The following is a 21,020-nucleotide window of genomic DNA, read 5'->3' as shown; positions in this document are numbered from 1 at the left end:
CTTGTGTAGAGCTGGGAATGCGGGCTGGCGGTGCGGATACGGGCCAGCCCGCAGCGGTGCGGGCCAAAAGCGGTGCGGGCTGAAGTAGCCCGCACTTTGGCGGGCTGGCATTTTGCCAGCCCGAGCCCGCCGGCCCGCCTAACTTTTTTTTTTTTTTAAAATTATTACTTGTATAAGTTTGGACTTAATTTGTAATGTTAAAATTGGATTTGGAGTTTTAAACTTGAGTAATGAGTTATAATAAAATAATGTGAGGATTAATTTATAATTTGAGAAGATATTTTAGAAAAACTAACACATATTTTTTCTAAATAATTAATTTGACTATTTTTTTATCCAAATTAATTAAGTAGATCTTTTATGTATGTATTACATATGCAATTACATGGATGAGAAGATATAAATATGAAATTTGGGGGTTAAAATCCTCCAATTATGTCGTATAACATATTAGAAATTATATAAAAATTAAAATTAAAAAAAAAAAAAAGCGGGCTAGCCCGCCAACTGGCGGGCTAGCCCGCGGCGGAGCGGGCTGAAAACGGTGCGGGCTGGAGTAGCCCGCACCTTGGCGGGCTGGCATTTTGCCAACCCGAGCCCGCCATTTTTGGCGGGTTGGCGGGCTGGGCCCGCAGGCCCAGCCCGTATTACCAGCTCTAGTCTTGTGGTGTGGAGACTTAAAATATACCAAATAGTCAGGGAATGGCCCATAATCTAACGTAATGATTGCTCCAAGAAAGAAAGCAAATACGAAACATAACGGCATCTCCATGCATTGGATGCCGTTTTACCCACTTTACCAAACGCCATTTGTATATAAGCAGCGCATATCCATGTGATGTGATCAGCTTCTCCAATGATGCAAAAGGCAGATTATTAAAGACTCGGCAGCTGGACACAACATCGTTTTGATCGCCGACATACATCATTATTTTAAAGCAAATAATTATACTAGCAATCATCTGGACCTGCTTCCCCAGCATTATCCTTTCCTCTAGAGTACCATCATTTATCATACAAGGGTGGAAAAGAGTAAATTAACCTCATTCCACTATTTTAACGGTTTCACCAAAAATATGTTGGGATCCTGATGCTACAAACTCGGTAATATCTAACTAGATCTGTAACTCTACAGGGAAAAAGGCCTCCTACTATTTTCTTCAATGAACTTAAGAAGGACTTAGATTGAGTGTGTATAAATATATACAAGAATCACTGAATTTGGGGAATGATTTTCACCGCCTTGAGAACGCCACCAAGATCAGCATGGACATGGACACCACAATTTTGAAACCAGAGGTTTCCCAGAAATTCTGGTTTTGCTTTTCCCCGCCCGCAACTACACTTTGCGGTTTTCCTGCTAATTGATCTCTCAATTCTTTAATAGCTTTGTCCCTTCTCTCTCCCATCTGTCCATAAATCCATACAAGTTTGTCATTAGACTAGCAAGCCTACGTATGCATTGCAAGTGATATATTCTGTACTCCACTAAGATGCCTAATGGGGTTAGATCATGAGCATAAATTATAGCACCACCATAGGAGAGCAAACAATTCGGGGCATTCAAGTAAATTCATAAGTCGTGTTTCTAATTATGTTTCTACCGATAAGAAAAGAAGAAATGAAAAGCTTAGCTTTACCCGCTGGAGCTTCCGTGTCTGAGAACGAGTCTCCTGCAGACAAAATTCCAGCTTCAACACCTTTTTCTTAAGTTCCTGATCGGCACGTCGCTGTTTCTCTAACTGTGCTCCGAAAAAAAGTCAACATTCTTAAATACTCAAGCCACTAAATTAACGAACAAGAGGTGAAAAAGAATGGCTTGTTTACCTGAGATTCTAATTCTTTAGTTTTGAGCTTCGAATGAGCAGATATAATCCCAATTTCATCTTTTAGTTTCGCTATTTCTTCATCCTTAACCACCAGGAGCTTGTTTATCTTCTCAAAATTCCTCGGAGAAACCTCATCCAATATCTTCCTCAGTTCACAATCTTTGTTTGCTCCAGCTTTTGCAACTGCCTCCATGATATCACGCTCAATTCTCAAAACTTCATCTTTCAATTGCTTTTGCGAAGATTCCCTTGCCTGAAGATCCTTCTGTAAATTATCTAGCTGCTCTCCCAGCCTAGTTACACGCTCCTCATGCTCTTTCAGTGAACTATTTTTATCATCCAACTCTTTTACAAGTTCCAAACATCGGAGCTGTGCTGATTGAGCTGATGCAGCACTTGCGTCTGCCGTTGCTCTAGTTGCCGCAAACTGGGTTCTAAGATCATCTAAGTCCTTCAGATACTGCATCAGGATTATATAATATATCTTAGGAACAAATGGCAACAATATTAATGCTTGGAGTAAACAAGTGTGCTTCTAAGATAGCACCCTAGCAAACAGGGGGAAAAGATGCACCAAAATCCTTCATGTAAATTCTCTCCATGTTGATAATAAACTGTTGCCGCCAAATCCAAACGCAGTATATATTTTGCATCAAAATTTCTCCCCTGATTATATTAGTATCTACGTAGCTAAATGCATTAATCCACAGGTGAAAAAAAACCAGAAACAATTTAGTATCACTCAATTAAAATCTGTATGAAATCATCATTAAAGAAATGGGCATGATATATCATTGCGTGTGACAAACAAGACTGTAATTAACATGTGATCGATTAAAGTGCCAAAAATTTCAAATTTCAGATAGATCTAGTCCCCGAGTACATCAAATTTTCCATTTTGGATGCATCAATTTAAATCCTAAATTTCAACAAATATTTTTATTAAGTTAAAACTAGAGGAAGATATAATTAAACTTCTTTTGAAGCAAATTTGAATGTTGGACAGTCCCAACAGAAATCAAGTATGCAAGAGACGGAGCAAAGATCTCCTAACATAAAATCACAAGTTGGAGCTTAGTTATTCATTCTAATGTCAAATTATTAAAAACCTATAATACTTGGGTCCACCAATAACCTTAGAATTTAGTAATAAATTAAGCTTAAAGACCAAGCTGGGCAAAAAATATACAGATAAAGAAGCAAGTGCTTGACTATCAGCCGAAACGTCAAAGGAAATTGTTCATTTCAGTGACTTTCCAACTAAGAAAACCAATGATGAACTGCTCCCTACATATCTAAACTTGCAAGGTGGCTCCTAAGTCCTAACAGGCTAGCACTACCATAAACTTATAATAATCAAAGCTCTACGTTACTGGCATTAGAATTAGAATTTCATAAACAAAAAATCATTCTTACAAATGAAAATAAAAATAAAACAAATATCAAAGCAATCCGACACCCTTTAATTTTAGGAAAAATTACAATCAAGTACCAAGAAAAAAAAAATAATTACTAAAAAATCCTAATAATAACTTAAACAGCCTGTAATGATAAGTTTTAGAATAGATAATGACAACACCAAGACTTGTTTTGTAATTATCTTTTTTTGGGATTTTATTGTAATTCTCCCTTAATTTTATGGGCTCCGCCTAAACCAGGAAAAAATATCGGACCAGTCGGAACATAAGTCCATTGGCAGTGGGGTTGAAGTATTTGTATGAGATAATGAAAATAAAATGTGCGAGAAATCGAACGACGCACTTTGCGAGACATATGACGGTTTCAAATTAAATAGACAATAAACTAAAGATAAAAGTAACACTACTAATCAGAGAACCAGGTAAAAAAAAATCTTGAGCATAAGTTATAAGAATATATAAATTGAACATGATTATAACCTTCTCAGCAGCAGCGGCTGAAGCCTGAAGCTGACCATTTCTCTCTTCTAATCTTGCCTGCAATTTACCAATTTCCTCTTCCATGTTCTTGGCTTTCATCTCTGCCTCCTGTAATTAAATACCCCACACAAAAGTTACCTAACTAAAATAGGTGAATAACTGTGAACCCCACTAACAAGAAGAATCCAAAAGTAGAAATCATTAAAATCAAGAGGAAGACAAGGTTGTAAAGGTACAAAAAGACTATTTTAGATGCAATCCAAAAAGAATAGCACAGGAAATATAGTACTTGTCTTGTTAGGGTTTCTTTAGCATATGACTGTTCTTGTGATGCAAGGCGGCTCCTAACCTCCTTCAACTCTGCAGCCAATGACACCACGTTGCGCCTAAAGCTCTGCTTTTTCTCATTCAAATCCTTTAACAATGGATCAATATCTCGAGCCGGTATGGATGTCAAGGCCAAAGATCGAGATGACGATGGATTCTCCGAAGTTGGCATGGGGATTCGAATTTTTTTGTTCCAGCAGTCTATTACTAAGATAATGCGATCATGAGCGTACATACACCGAATCCAGTCCTATGACCAAAAGATCAACAGTTTACGGTCCTCCTCAGAATGAAAGCAGTTAAGCTCCATCCCTGCACGTGAACCGGGTAGTTGTGCATTAAATTTCAATGCACCAGAAGGACAAATCAATAGTTTAGTTGATTTTAAAAAGCATAACACAAGATACAAGGCGAGTTGAAAAGGGCCGGAACTTTGTTCGAAGGGGCTTTTCAACTTTTCAAACGGGAAGCGAATTTAAATCGATCTTCTCGGCTAGATAGCATTGATTTGTTTGAAGAATTAAATCCAAGCAAAATACTAGGCTAATATTTCCTGGCGTACAAGACACCAGCAGTCCGCCCTTACCATTATTGAGAAAGACAGAAAAATAGTGTCTCGAGGTGGGTCTAGCTGTCAACATCGAATAATAAATAATAATGAAGCGGGTCAAGAGAACGATGGGAAGAAATTAATGGGTTGAGATATGTGAAGAAGCTTCAAGCGTGTTTAAACTGAACATTCAAACTCTAACTAGATTTCAGACCCTCGACTTCCCAAACAATCCACTCCAATAGATCAAAAACCAAGAGGAGAAATTTCGAGGAAGCTGATCCAGGGAAGCTTGTTTTCCTCAAACAAACTAAGTCGTATAGTCATGCGACAATCAGAGAGTAGAAATTATCAGATACCATTTGGAGAGCAGAACCAGCAGACGAGCTTTGCGTTCGGACTTCGATCTTCGTCCCCACTAAAAGCTTAGAGCTCTGATTTTGAGCTACGACAATAACGGCGAAAAAGCAGGAAGGGAGGCAGCAGGGACAGCCGATGGAGCAGATGACGCAGATTGAACAGGGTGGATGCGATCGGAAGAGAATATAGAAATGGGGAAGGAGAGTCGGAAGCAAATAAGGCGTGACACGAGGAAATTGGTATTTAATTATGGAGTTGCCATAATAATCTGGTTGTCTTATTTGCGAGTGAGGTGGGGCTCACGCGACGAATGTTAGCTATGAAGGGAGGTTAGGGATGAGTTTTGGTTCGGAACGGAGCTCCGGGAAGATGAAGAGAGGCGGGTGGTTTGAAATTTGAGAGGTTTGGGTTAGGGACGTGGCGGGGACAAAACCCGAAGCAACAGCTGGTTATTTAGAGTAGTTTTGAGTTTTGAGTTTTGACCCCCCGGTGGCAAGCGCGGCAAATCCAAATTTTGGGGTGGACCTATCCCTACTCGACACGTGTACGCACGGCTGACGCTCAAGCAACCATCACAGCAGTTACAAGCCATATTGTTTGTACCTTGTAAATTACTACTCCTCCGGTCCTTAATATAGGACCCAATTGTTGAGTTGGTTTTGGTCCTAAATATAAGACTCATTTATCATATTTATCAATTTTCTCTAAAGTACCCCTATATATATTCCCTCAACCATAATCAAGTAGAAGAGAAAGATGAGGTATTAAGAAAGATTATTATCGTATTTTAAGAAAAACATGTCACATTTCTTATAATTAACTAACTTACCTAACTTCCTTAATCTAATCAAATTAGTTAAATGGGTCTTATATTAAGGACCGGAGGAGTAGTATAGAATTTATATATATATATATATATTAATAATCCCTTCGTCCTCATTCTTTGTTTCTTAGGTGGGGCAACATACAGATGAAGAAGAAAAATAAAATTTGTGCATCATATACTAATAATTTTTTTAGCTCTGTCCTCTATTTTATGTCACGTTGTTTTAAATATTAATTATCTTTATTACAGGACATGTATTTAGGGAAAAAAATAAAAATTTAAATTAAGATAGATAAATAGGATGAAAAAAGTATTAAATGTTAATGACCGGAGGGAAAAAAAAGAAAACATATCATGTATCGTTTGTGACATACCAGGCCGACCACAAACTGGGCTTGTAAAGGTGCCTTTCGTGTGGCTCCATACAAAATATAAAATTTACGGTAGTGGCTTCATGATTTAGGATTTGTTTGGATTCATGATTATGTCATTAAGCACATTACATTTACATAAATTAGGATAAGACTCATTTCATATACTTATCTCATATTTTATAAATTATGATTAATAACTACTTACAAACTACTTATAAAAAATTCCAGATAAGCCTTCGATAGTCTTGTAGTATCGTCTTCTTTAAATTAATATACATACATACATGTATATAATTTATTACAATACATCGCATTTTTATGTTTTGTGTATATGAGTTTTTTTTTTGCCAGTGTGTAATACATGAGTTTACGTATAGTTTATAGATTTAAAAAAATAATTTAAATATTTCTTGAAATTAATTGGCTAAATTTTTAAATGATTAAAGTTACAGAGATTTAGTTGTATTGGCTTAAAATTCTGAAAATAGGTTGCAGTTGAATTAAAATTTAAGGGCAGAATTGTACTGAGTTAAAGTTTATGAATTAAGTTACAATAACAACAAAAAAATCCATTATCAAAATAAAAAATATTTTGAACTATTGTGTTTAAGTATCTGGCAAAAAAAAAAAAGGGTTTTTAAGTCGGTCATCTACTCTTCGTCCAGGCAAGAATAAAAACAGAGAGCGGAGATTGCATGGAAGAAAATCCAAATATGATATTCTTTTAAATTAGAAAAAATTGCAAATAAAAACCTCATAATGTGTGAAATTACGATTTGAGACTTTTAATTTGAAAAATAACAAACAAGAACTCGATTTCACTTTTACAAATATGAAATTATGGTGAAACGTCTAAAATACCCGTAAGCCAGATGACAAACTCATTTTAACAAGTGACAATTTCAGTAGACCAAATCACAACTTGATTGAGGTATGTCAAGTGACGAAGTTGACTATAGGAAATGATAAGTTCAGTTTAGCGAATGACAACTTCAGTAGATCATATCACAATCTGGCTTAGAGACATTTTACCTATATTTTATATTTGCAAGAGTGGAACCCGGTCCTTATTTGTTATTTTTAAATTGAGAGTCTCAAATCATAATTCTAATATTAAGGGGTCTTCATTTTCTATTTTCTCTTTAAACTAGATAGCATTTCAGTATTAAAAATCTAAATATTGAAGTTACCTGCATTCACGTCTAATAACGGTAAGAAAGGAACTAATTCAAAAAAAGTGTTTGGGCAACATCAAAAGCACTTCTCAGAAGCACTTTTCTGTAAATCGAGACAAACTCTTTCATATACTTATTCCGTATACTATAAAAATATTTTTAAAACTATGATTTTATTTTTATCCAAACACTTTTTAAGAAGAATATGGAAACTAAATCTCAACCACCCCCCAAGTGGGTTCACATTAATTCACACGCTGGGCCACTGTACACGTTACAAAGCGAAAGAATGGGCTGCGAATAATGGCCTCATGTTGCTCTGGGACGCGGGCCTCAGCAACGTTGAAATTCTGGGGAAGCAGAGCACAAAGGACATCAACGAAAATGACTTAATATGAGTAGGTACACGCTACCTTTTCAAATTGTGCTATTTGGAATAGCAGTAAAATTATTTATAACTAATTTTTTAATTATATTTATCAAATATGAGGTTAGTGTATGAAATTTTTTTTGTTTTCTGCTTATGTAAATGTATTTATAATTATTTAGTATAAGCAACTCCAAAAAAAAATCCTTAATACTCAACAATATATCAAATAAAATTGCACACCTCTTAGTACTTTAGGATCCTAGTGCATGATTAGTGTTTGGCATTTCAATCCTTTGGTTTGTTGTTTTTATTTTATTTTGGGTTTCTGTTCTTTTTTTTTTAAAATTAAAAAAAAACCTCGCTCCAATTCTAAGTTCTATATATAGAAATTAGTATAGAGGTTAACTTTAATTTTAAATACAAGATCAGTATTTATACAAATAACTAAAACGTGCGATTTAAGAAAAAAAACCTCGTTAACAAATAATAGAGTTAATTAATCTTATTAATCCAAGCAGATTAGCCATGCAATTGTTCTACGTAGGATTGGAAGCAACAACGTATCAATGACAAGTAGAAATTGTGCCATTCATGTTACCAGTAAGTCAAGAACACTATGCACATACGTGGATTTTACAAGTCACGTAAGGCACAGAATCATGCGACAAGACTCCCCGGTTACCTTAAAAAAAAAAAAAAAAAGAGAAATCACAGCCATTCACTCGATGAACCAAAAGGCCAGAGAATCCGCCTGACCCACCCCCTTAGATTAACCTCCGTAGTTTTTGCTTCGCTTGCAAGAAAATTCGCCACTCATCCGTTCAGTCGCTAAGAAAAGAATCTCTATCTTTCCGTGTCATCAAACATCGTTTCCTATCGTTCAAAAAATCAAAATTTGAATTTTACACAGTTGCCGGAAGCCAGGACTGATTAGCCACTTGACCCAATCAATGGTTCGCAACCAAGCCCCACTTAAGGGAAAAGACTGACTCAAATAACAAGGCAAGAGAAATTTCTATACCGCTGAGAGAGAGAGAGAGAGAGAACAGAAAGAGATGGTAAATTTTCATTTATTTATTATATACTTGTATAGTATAAAAAATTCTGTATACTGCAATTCCCGCTGGTCTACGGTCCCGCTGTGAAATTTGGGGGAAAGCCCAAATAACACAAGGGCAAATACGTCAAAGCAAACAGGTGTGTCCATTATAGACCCCCAAATTAGCCACAAAACATAGAAGTAAGGCACAGTCGCTCAGCCCTCTCCATCTCTCTCTAACCCTCCCTCCAGTTCTCAGCTCTAAGCCTCTAACCCCTCCCACCATCGTCAGAGTACGAACCTGTACAGCGTGTCTGTATATTATTGTAATCGGAGGGTTGATCGTCATCGAGATCTATTCGCAGAAGCGTGAGAAGTGAGAACATGGGCGGAGGTGGAGCGACGCCGTACGCGGAGGCACAGTACTCGTCGGCGAAGATTTCGGTGTGTGGTGGGACATCGAGAACTGCCATGTTCCCAAGGGCTGTGATCCGCACGCAATCGCCCAGAACATCAGCTCGGCGCTGGTTCAGATGAATTATTGTGGTCCCGTTTCCATCTCCGCCTACGGCGATACTACTCGCATCACTGCTTCTGTACAGCACGCTCTCTCCAGTACCGGAATCTCCCTCAACCATGTTCCGGCTGGTATATCTCTGATGCTTATGCCCACGATATTACTAGATTGCGGCCCTTTGCTTATTTTCCGTCTACTATGTTGCATGTGCTTTTTTTTCCAAACTGTGAATGTTCTATCTGGGACCTGCCTTGTATCGTTTGGGGCTTTTACCCGAGTTAGAATCTAGTTCGCTTAATTGTCGTCGGTTTTTCTGTTGGAGGATCAAGTCGACGCAGATCCCCCCCCCCCGGGGTATCAATCAGGGCTTGTGTGTACGTCTAATTTTGGCCACATACGGTTGGAGTCTTTACGCGTCTTCTCAATAAATTTCGATGATTTCATAGCATAGTCATGTTCATACATGAGTGAATCTGAAGCGCACCCAATAGAAAGCAATCCAGATATGTTCAGATTACATATATCCGTCTCCTAGGTCTTTTTCACTCTCCTTTTCATGAAATTATTATATTATCAGGTGGATATTCGATGGATCTTTAGGGCAGTAAAACTTGACGCTCTTGATTATAACAAAGAAGTTCATTGAAATTTGATGCCTAGCTCATTTCCACTGGTTTGTGAAGATGTGAAGTAGTAATTACTGGATGTATCCTCTCTCCCGCGTGTTTTTAATTGCAAATTCCATATTGAAGATAACCCCGACCTTTAATTTCTGATTTATCTGATTTTGTTTGTCTGGCATTTCCATTTCTGGCCATAGGTGTTAAAGACGCCAGCGACAAAAAGATTCTTGTTGACATGCTGTTTTGGGCCGTGGATAATCCTGCACCTGCTAATTATCTATTAATTTCTGGTGATCGAGACTTCTCTAACGCACTTCATCAATTGCGGATGAGGAGATATAATATCCTTCTTGCACAGCCTCAGAAAGCATCTGCACCCCTAGTTGCAGCTGCCAAGAGTGTATGGCTTTGGACTAGTCTCTTAGCTGGAGGACCTCCTCTAACAACGGTGTGAATCACAACAATTTGGTAACAATAGCAACATATCGAGTTCTGACACCTTACAAATCCCAGTCTCTAGTTCTGTTCAGACAAAGCAACAAAGGGTTTCCTTTGGTGAAGTTCATGTAGGAAATCATAATCATAACCATAAATTTCCAAATGCTGGAAGGGGATTAGATTCTAGACACCAGGGTAAAACAAATTGGAGAAGCCCTAGTCAGCCAAATGGACCCAGAGCGACGAGCCAACCAGTTGGACCTCAAGAAAACCATAGCAGTTGTAAACTCTTACCAAGCTGGTAACTACAGCCCACATGTTTCCCCAAAATGGATCTGCTCCCAATTTTGTGCATGGTAGTCCAGGTCAAATGGATCTGCTCCCAATTTTGTGCATGGTAGTCCAGGTCAGTTATGGAGCAATAGCAGCAATCTACCAGTCAATCGCCAAATGCCTTATTCACAGCCATTAAGACCTAACAGTTATCCGATGCAACCTGCTTTTGCTCCAAACAATCAATATCCAACAAATACCCATTTTTGCAACTTCAGTAGTGCCTCCAAGAACTGGTGGACCCAACTTCACCTCAGGACCACTTACAAATGTGCCAGATATGGGTAATCTGAACATATCTGGATTGCCAAAACATAATCCTATAAATAATGCTCCACGTCCCTGTAAGGTCATTGATGAACAAAATACATACAGTACAGAACAATCACCAATTATACCGTTTCTCCCTCATATGGTCCAGAATATCCACCTACATCTATGGCACAATGGGTAATAATAACCCTCCTGGTAATGGCATGTGGGGATCTTCGGGATGTCCCAAACCTTCTGAATATGTACAAGGGCTTATAGGGGTTGTTTTGCTTGCCTTGAACACATTAAAAAATGAAAAGATATGCCAACTGAGGCAAATATAACTGATTGCATCCTTACGGAGATCCTAAACGCCGCAGCAACACTGATGTTAAGAAGCTTGGGAGAGTGCTATTGAGCAACAGATGGTGGTCAAACAGAATTTAGGTGCTTTGCAGTTGTATATTGGTAAGAATGATAGACTTTGGAAGTGTGTAAATCCTATAGGGGTAATCCCAATCAACACTCAAAAGAAATATGGATGAAATGCAAAAATTTTTAACCACTCCTTCTGGAAGACTTGCAATAATGGGTACTCAATGCAAGTAAGGATCTTCTACTTCATTTTGTTTTCACTTCCTGAAAGTTCTCACAGAGTTCTTATTAGATACTCCTGTTTGTTCTGTAGATATGAAGCAGGTACTGTGATAAAGAATATGTGCTTAAAAGATGTTGCTTTGGGAGATGTTCTTCAGATTTTGAACATGGTGATTGCGCATAAAAAATGGATCATGCATCGTCAGTCAGGATGGCAACCACTTACCATTACCCTACCTCAGCGAACTCTGATTTAGTGTCGCTGCCTAAATAAATGCATAGAATACTGGTAGTGGTAGTGAAAAAGTTCCTAAAGAAAACTAAGCTACAATAAATGCATAGAATACTGGTAGTGGTAGTGAAAAAGTTCCTAAAGAAAACTAAGCTACTGAATCTTTAAAACCCATTGGGCTAGTCGTTCTAATAAATCTCCTTAGTTTTCAGCGAATCAAAAGATAGATAGTAATAGTGAACTGTAGTATGGTATCCGTATTTTGAGTGCTACATCTGTTTTTACAGCTGAAGCCTTTAATTCAGTCTGAGTCAGAAACAAAAGCAGTGCTTGGGCGTAGTAGTTGCAAGATGCTCAATACCATAAAATTGTTTGCAATTATTGAAGTTGCGGAGTTTGTGGTTGCCACTATGGCCTGCTATGCACCATAGTGATCTATATTGGACGAACAACTCATTCTGTCTCCTACAATTTATACTTTGCTTGGAGATTGTTCTAGACCGAACTCCTTGGATATTTTGATTGAAAGTTTGAAACGTCCTCAAGTGTCCGGGATGTGGCTGAATGTTGCTGTGCTGGAAGTATGCATTATAAACATCAAAGCAAGTTATTTAATAATCCACTGTGCTGTTTATGTACTGTCTGAGCAGTGGTCTTTCAAGTCAAAATGTTCAAAGATCATGTGGAATGCACGTCCAGAAGCCGCGGCATTGCCTTTTGTTCATTGATGGTTGTATCCTCCAAAAACAGAGTTTAGTAGTGGACAGAAAACACCAATTGCACCAGATTGAAGAAACCGATACTCTTAATTTTATGACGTTCAGGATTTATTGCTTTTCTCAACTACAAGGTAAGTTTCTGGCGGAAGTTGACTATGAACAGAATCATGATATGGAGTTCCTAGACTTGATTCCCAGAAGGTAGTCTCTAGATGTGATTTTAAAGAGAAACCTAATGGGATTGTATCTCCTGTAGCTGACGCTGGCTAAATGTTCGTGATCATATTTGATTATATGGATTATGCTTTTGGAATGTCTGGCTACCTAGATATTCGGTCATGCAGTTAGGATTGGTTCTCTAGTTCTTGCTTTTTGGGCTCCTGTAGGATTAGCTGTGTATAATGCCCAAGTTAAACAGCTGTTTCCCCTTGGTATTCCCTATGTATTCGCATTGTATTGTATGAGGTTTGTTTTATGGCATGCTTAGTTTTTGAAAATTTGTTGCTACCTTGGTTTAATATCTCCCCGCCTAATCACTAATCGCCACACACCTTGCATGTGAAATCTCTTGCACCTGGCAATGACCATTCAAAATCATGTAAAGCCGTTATCCGTCACCCAGAGCATATGGTCGACTTTTTCTGATCATACTGCCTAAGCCATGGTTGCAATTGCTGTGGGACTGCGCATGTCCTCTTGAGGATGGCAGAAACCCTTTCTTAGTGATATGATTCCCGATGTCGTCCTGAAATTTTGGATTTATGTCTGTGCGCTGTGGAGGAAGAAGGGCAGGGTCTAGGAAACGTCGATCCGAAGAAGGGCAGGGTCTAGGAAACGTCGATCCATAGATTTGACTCCCTGACTCTACCATTACCTCTCATACATGATATATGTGCCCGTTTGGATGAGCGATTGGAAAAACTGCTTATTGAAAATAGCTTATGAATAAGTGAAGTGGGATAAAAGCTAAATTGGATAAGCTGAATTGTGTTTGGATTGGAGTTCAGAAAAGCCTGTTTGAAAAGTGAGATTGGTAAAAAGTTGTTTGGATTATGGTTGAGTAAAAGTAAGTTTGGTTGTAAAATGACCAAAATGGACATGAGTTTTAATAAATAATAAAAAATGGAAAAAAAATTTGACATAATACAATGAATTAAAATAATTTAATATGAATAAGTGAATTAAATATTAAAATTTTAGAGAAATAAAAATTATTTTAAATATAAAGTGAAAGAAGAAAAAATTGAATTGAGATGATATAATAAAGAAGTAAAATTTAATGAGTGAATTAGAATTAAGAACTTAGAGAAATCATAAAAAATATGTAAGAAATGAAGTGCAACATGATAAAAAAAATATTAACATAATACAATAAATTTAAATTAATTTAATACAAGAAGTGAAATTGATTGAGTGAATTAAATTTGAAAGCATCAGAGAAATGAAAAAAAAGATTGTTATATTACAAATTTTGAAAACTAAACATAATTTAAATGGATAACAAAGTTTTGAACTCCAATTGACAAGTAAAACAAAATAATATTACATAATTAATTAATTGATAAACTATGAATGATTTGTACGTCTAATTTGGATTAGGGTCTTGATTAGTGATTAAGTAGATCTTTCTCTAAAGATATTCTTTCCAAGATTCCAACTCCCAATATTTGAAGGACAAGTTTCTTTATTCCATTCTCAAATGTGTCCTCACCAACCTCTCTACCTTGAATGCTAACGTTGAACATACAGAACATATCCTTGCATTGTACTTACCATTGCACCGTCTAATTTTTATCCCCGGGCAGAAGCTGGTTTGACTAAAACCGTTTAAATTCAAGTTTTAATTATTTAATATATGTAGTAAATAGAAACAAAATAATTTTTGGACTATAACCTTAAAACGATTGCCATAAAAAATCTATATAAAAAAAAAGATAAGTTACAAATTTAAAAATTAATTAATCACAACAGCAATTACAAAAACTTTTTTTCCTCGGCGGACTTGGGAATCTTCATAAAAAGTTTAACGAATCCATTGCCCCATAATAAATCATTAATTACAATATTTACTTATTAAAAGCAAAACAGAGCACAAGACAAAATAACAGAGTTAAACCGCATGCGTGGTCCCCTGTAGGGCCGCCTCTTGTGATTCCTCGTCGCCGTCACCATTCACGAGGCTGCTCTCACCGTGAGCTAACTCAGACAACGATTCCACCGGCACCGCCCCGAGTTCCTCGCCCAACAAAAGCACATCGACCTCCCTCATGGTTGGCCTTCTCTGCGGATCAGGGTGACAACAAGCTAAACCAAGCTTCAAAATCATCTCCATGTCTCCCTCATCGTACTCACCCTTAATCCTTGCATCTGCCGCGTCGACTACACTCCCGTTAGCGTACAAGTCCCTCACCCAGTCAATCAACACTACCTCCTCCAAGCTCGCATGAAGGACCAGGCTCTCGGTCACTCAAAGCCACACCCAACACGATGACCTCACGGAGGAGACGCGACGAAGCTCACGGCAACTCTCGGTGGTTCTGGCGATGACGCGACGGAGGAGGTAGGATGAGGGCTCACGGGTCGCGGAGAATGGAGAGCAGACGCGAAAGAAAAAAAGAAAGAAGACTTCAGGAAGAAAAAAGAAATGAGGGACTTCGAAGACTTCAGGATGAAATGAGGGACTAGCTGACAGATATCTCAACGGTAAAAAAATAAGCCATTACACTGATCCAATAAGCCACAAAAGATAGCTTGGGCCAGAACGTGCGTTCATCAGCTTAAATTCCATAAGCTACTTTTTTTTTTAAGCCTAACCAAATAGGATCATTAGACCAATCGGGCTTACACTGCTTTTAAGCTCCTTTTAAGCTCTCTAAAAGCCCTACCAAACGGACCCATAGTCAATTTTTAGTTTGTCTTTTAGCCTTGAAATGGATATGGCGGGAATATCTGGTACTTGCAGAATGTCTGTGGTCTGAGCAATGGTCCATGGGGCCCAATTTTGGGATGAAGACAGAATTCCCGGCGTTTTGCAGCCTATAGGAATGACAATTGTTAAGAAACATAATCCATAAGCGAGTGCGGTAGCATCCAACACTATCAATGCAAAGTCTGAGGAGATCATCATGCATCATTTTTAAGGATATTTCTAATATGTTTTCTCCTTCTTCTTTTTTTAACAGGTTTAGGATATGCTGTTTTAAGTTCCACCAGCATACTCTCTCTCTCTCTTCTTGTCCTTTTTTCTGCGATGCAATTTCAGACTTGATTATTACTGAGAATTCATCATTTTTAGTAATAATTCATCCTTTTAGGATATGCCATTTTAACTCACGCTCACGCTCACGCGCACGCACAACACAAAATCAATTCATTTTCGCTAAATAAAATTAAATATTCTGTACTTTCCACATGTTGTCTTATCGTTCTGTTATTTATCTCTAGTTTTAATTTTAATTTTATTTTGTTCATCTGTTGATTAGAACACTACCTTCCAATCACATTTGATTTATTTTTATTACTGGTATGGTCATATATTCTAAACAGTAAACTTTTCCTTACCTTGCGAATAATGATGCTCCCTCTCAGTAGCAGTTGAGATGTGTGATGAAAGGTGCGATGCTTTCATTAATTTCCTATATGACATGAACTGTGACTTAGGTTTTGAAAATGATGTTAGTAGTTTGAGCTAAAATTTGTTTTGCCCGACCATACACCATTTTAGTCGGAGAAAGGGGCACTGAACAAGAAAATTGAACGCTACAGAACCGCACTAGGGCAGGTAAATCCTCATGAGCAAAGGCAGTGAGTAAAGTGAAGGGATTGATTCATGAGCAAGGATACGGATTTCAATGACTGCCTCCTCTGACGTGGAAGGAGCACCGGCGTTTCTGATCATGCAGCAGTCTTCCAATTGCCCCTAAAAGGGTACAGTGGACCGCATCAAGGGATATTCTGCTGCAACTGTAATACAGAGTTCAGTCGTCATGGTCCAAACCCAAAGCTCTTTGCTGGTCAGTATGGGATTTTGGCTGAGCTGCAGAGAGCTTGGTTTGTGATCCAAAACTGCCCTCTTATATATAAAACCCATAGGGGATGTTGTCGGAGCATCACCCTCACCGACAACACTAATAGATTCGTTTATAATTATATGAGAAGTGTCATAGATCCCAAAGGATGGCGTAAATGGAGTTGACGTGGGGACTGAAACAGCAAGCCTCGGAGACTATTATGACCGAGAACACGATATAGAATGCCTCAGAAATCAGATGTACACACTGAAAGAGAACCGTAATGTTTCCAGATATGGTGTATAACAATGTCGCAAATAGCTAAAAAAGGCCAAGAGGCGAGTGAGCATGCACCCGTAGGGCCTTACGTTCACGGAAATATTCGAAATATTCAAATTTGTTCAACTTCTCCAGCAAGGTCCCCTACGTCTATAGTATGCAACGCATGGCTGCTTAAACATCAAATTTGCTGGGCCCTAAGTCATCAACCTTTGCCAATGGGGAAAAATTCATAAGAACGATGAAGAACTGTTAGCCAGAATGTTTGCTAATTTCATGCCGTTAATACCTCTCCCTTCCAAATTAAAAAAAGAAAAGAGAAGAAAAAAGAACACACATGATAAAAAATGTGGGGCCCGTATTCCGAATCCAGAAAGACAATAAAGATGGATTGGCATCTGATCCTCACCGGATAACAAAATGCAAATACTAATTACTGCCGAGTAATTGGAATCAAATATAAGTACATAATCCTCACCAAATAACTATGTGCATGGACTACATAGTCAAGAACGAAAAGATGTCAAGCAAAGCTAGCGAGGCAGTGCATCTTCTCTTACCTTGGTAAGTTTGGATTCCTTTCTCAGCTAACAAATAAAGTTCATCCAGAATTAACATCAACCATCGTGCCATAGCTGCTCTCTAAACGCTCATTATTCCCTAATTTACCTTCGATTTTAGACTTATCCTCCCCACCAGTCGTCCAACGACTCCCAAAAGAATCAGGAGCAACATTTTTCTGAGCAGCCTCTTTAGCAGTCACAGACGATACATCCTGGGGCGACAATGAAGGCGTGTTATGGAATCTTGTACAACCAATAAAATCTTCGTTTTTTCCGGTAGACTTCGGTCCAGGATCAGTAACCTTCAGAATCTATCTCTATCCCTCGCTACCAAGTTCCTAGACCCAGAAACACGCCCGGCACCCTCGATACGCCGAACCTTGAGAACTACGGAGAATTTCTGCAATGCCTCTTTAGCTCTCTTGCGAGCCAAGGCAGCTTCCCTAACGGTCCTATCGGCTTTGGCTCTGGCCACGGTCACAGCCTTGTTCAGGGACGCAGAAGCGATCTTCGCGGCACAGAGAAGCACCAGGGAAAGCTTTTTATCAAGGACAGGCCGAGTTTTAGTTAAGCCAGGGTTGGGTTTGTCAAGGTCGAAGAAGAAATAGTTTGGAGTGGAGCAGGGAGGACAGAGAAAAGAGGAATGAGGAGGAGGAGGAGAAGGGAGGCACCGAATGTGGGTGAGGGAGGAGCATTTTATACAGGATAGGAAGCGATGGGCAGAGGCAGAGGAGGTTGAAGACAAAGGGTGATCGAAAAATTCGAAGCAAGAGGGGCAGAAGGAAGAAGGATGAAGACGGAGGACGCAAGAGGTGCAGAGGCGGCGATCGACGCCGCGGAGCTGAACGTGGTGCAGAAGCCAACGGTTTTTGAAGCCACAGTTGCTGCATTCGGCCTTCACGCTGGTACTGTTGGCGGAGCTGCCATTAAGCGTCGTGACCGGAGAGGGTTTTGACGGTGGAAAATTCATAGGGTTTGCTGTAGAGAAAACTAGAGAAATAAATAAATAAATAAGCTTTAGAAGGAGAATCCACAAAATGCGAGTTCTAGGGTTTGCAGCAGAAGCTGAAGGGGGGGAGGGTGCAGGGTGCAGGGTGGAGGGTGCAGGGTGCAGGGTGGTGGGGATGGCTGAACGAGGAAGGCCCGTGCAGTAGGCACGTCTTTTTCAGATGTTTGTAGCAGGTCTGTGATTGATTTTTTTTAAAATTACTTTTATAGGATATTAATTAAAGTTCTTTTTGAAAGAAAACTCAGAACTGGGAATGCAGAATATAGGCTTGTTTACTTATATACGATCAACAGTAAAAAAATTTATTCAGATATGATAAGATCAAAACTATTTATCAAGATACTACACCTAAAATCGTTCAGATCGTGAGTGATTTTAAATTTGTATAGAACTCGTTCTTAGTCTGAACAACTTCAATAGGACCTGCATTAGAAAATGAAAGTTGTTTTTTGTTTGAACAACTTCAGTGGGACCCACATCACAAAATGAAAATTGTTCTTGGTTTGAACAACTTCAGTGGGACCAACAATCCATATTTGTCTTATGCTCCACATGAAATTGCTTCCTTCCATGTCTTTTCAATTTTCATTTGACCAGACCATACTTTTGCTTTTTCTTGCCACACGCAGGGTCACTTAGGGAGTACTCTTTCATTGTTTGAAGCTCAACTCACGTGTAAGGATTCCTTTCCTACATATATCAGTATAGGTCTATAGGACTCAGGGAGTGGTCATTCATTGTCTTCAGCTTTGTTTTGACATGTGAATGCATAGTGTAATTTTGGTCTATATAATGACATTCGATATTCCCACTCCATTTGCCTTCTCATCACTTCTCAAATTGTTCTTAAACTTAGCCAATTCCTTCCATTCTTCTCTCTCCTTCCACACTTTTCGTGTAAAGTAGGTGGTATGTGCGGTCTTGCAATTGTATACATTTTAGAAATTAGAGACTAAAAGGAATATAATTATTTTTTGACTAGCACATAAAAGTAAATTTACATTGAATAATGATAAGCTTATAATAAATGCACTTGTGTAATTTTATATTAGGTACCGTTTAAGTAACTCAAAAAAGCATCCTTATGATTGAAAACAAAAATAAATGTTAATAACTATTTCACACTAGTTATTTAAAAATTATAATTACTTAATATGACAAAACAATTAGCCATTGCTGTTGAGTAATTTTTTTTAAATTTATATTTTATTATCTGGTCTCGCTAAATAATTATAATTTTTATGATTATCTTTAATAAATTTGCTTTTCTTAAGTCATCCTCTCTAATTTTTCCCCAAAAATTAAATAAAAAAACTCCTCTCTTTTGTTATTATTAATCCCACCATCAGTACTCTTTTTATCAGAGAAATTTGGACACCATTTAGTGCTAGTTTTCACCAAATATAAGACTAGACTAAGCTCACAACCAAATATTATCTAACCAGATACATATTTAATCTGACTACATATTTACTCAAACACTATCTACTAAAAAAATAGTTATATATTTAATCAGATTATAAAAAAGTAAACTACAATTTATTTTATATGACAATTAATTATATGTCTACATTTTTTAATTAAAACAAACTCAACATGTAAAAATGACTAAAAATAAAATTTTTATCCATCATTTAGCAAAATACATACCAAAATTTTTTAAAAAAATTTAATCAAGAGAATGTACCTTATTCAGAAGAAAAATCAAGCTTCAAGTTGAGATAAAATGTATACAATTACAAGACTGTACACACCACCTACTTTGCACGAAAAGTATGGAAGGAGAAAGAAAAATAGAAGGAATCGGCCAAGTTTAAGAACAATTTGAGAAGTGATGAGAAGGCAGATAGAGTGGGAATGTCGAATGCCATTATATAGACTAAAATTACACTATGTACTCACATGCCAAAACAAAGCTGAAGACAATAAATGACCACTCCCTGAGTCCTATACTAATGGGAATATGTAGGGAAGGAATCCTTACGCGTGAGTTGAGCTTCAAACAATGAAAGACTACTCCTTGAATGACTTTGCGTGTGGCAGGAAAAAAACAAAAGTATGGTCTAGTCAAATGAAAATTGAAAAGGCATGGAAGGAAGAAATTTCACATGGAACGTAAGACAAATATGGACTGTGGATAAAGTTGTTCAGACCAAGAATGAGTTCTGTACAAATTTAAAATCGTTCACGGTCTGAACGATTTCAAGTGTAGTATCTTGGTGAATAGTTTTGATTTTATCGTATTTAAGTAAAAAAATTTACTGTTCATCGTATCTTAGTAAAAAAAAACCAGAATATAACATTTATTTTGGATGTAAAATACAAAAAATGGTTTAACAAAATTTAACTTGTTTAAGTCTTATAAATCAGATCCAAGTGATTTAAACAAAACTATAAATATTTCTCATGTATATTAGTATATTTTGATGAGCCTCGTAAATAGAATATGAGTTTATAGATGATTAAACTTATTTGTTCTTGGATAACTAGTTTAAATAAGGATATTTAAATTATCTTTTGTATTAATTAAAATGCAAGAAAGCATATTTAAGATTAGGTGGCAAAGTTTAAATTTTATGTTAAATTTATATTCTTTGTGATCGACCACCTAGTTTGAAGATGACCGAATCCGGTCGGGACAAAAAGAAGAGGAAGATGATCGAAAACACCGTATATTTAATTTGTGGTTACTTCTAACAT

At 37.6% G+C, this 21,020-nt stretch overlaps 2 protein-coding genes and 1 pseudogene across 3 annotated transcripts; 1 reads left to right on the top strand and 2 right to left on the bottom strand.

Moving 5' to 3' along the window:
• Positions 1-906: 906 nt before the first annotated feature.
• Positions 907-20,237, bottom strand: LOC114735885 (nuclear envelope-associated protein 2). 2 transcript variants are annotated; one of them, XM_028923662.1, is made up of 6 exons: positions 4,964-5,192; positions 4,017-4,366; positions 3,728-3,835; positions 1,828-2,289; positions 1,641-1,742; positions 907-1,409 (listed from the first exon to the last, which is right to left on the bottom strand). In XM_028923662.1, the coding sequence occupies exons 2-6, from the start codon at positions 4,287-4,289 to the stop codon at positions 1,236-1,238; spliced, it is 1,119 nt and encodes a 372-aa protein (XP_028779495.1). In that variant the 5' UTR covers positions 4,290-4,366; positions 4,964-5,192; the 3' UTR covers positions 907-1,235. The 2 variants fall into 2 exon arrangements, with proteins under 2 accessions (XP_028779495.1, XP_028779496.1); XM_028923663.1 differs by lacking the exons at positions 3,728-3,835; positions 4,017-4,366; positions 4,964-5,192 and adding an exon at positions 20,233-20,237 and having other exon boundaries at positions 1,828-2,061.
• Positions 8,945-12,966, top strand: LOC114735881 (uncharacterized; annotated as a pseudogene).
• Positions 17,218-18,444, bottom strand: LOC114735888 (uncharacterized). Its single transcript, XM_028923664.1, has one exon. The coding sequence runs from the start codon at positions 18,279-18,281 to the stop codon at positions 17,616-17,618; it is 666 nt and encodes a 221-aa protein (XP_028779497.1). The 5' UTR covers positions 18,282-18,444; the 3' UTR covers positions 17,218-17,615.
• Positions 20,238-21,020: the final 783 nt, after the last annotated feature.

Source organism: Neltuma alba, unplaced genomic scaffold (assembly GCF_004799145.2).
Source record: "Neltuma alba isolate B1F8T4 unplaced genomic scaffold, ASM479914v2 tig00013258_pilon, whole genome shotgun sequence".
In the NCBI taxonomy this organism is placed as follows: domain Eukaryota; kingdom Viridiplantae; phylum Streptophyta; class Magnoliopsida; order Fabales; family Fabaceae; genus Neltuma; species Neltuma alba.
Note: the sequence above shows the minus strand (reverse complement) of the source record. Positions and strands in the feature narration are given on the sequence as shown.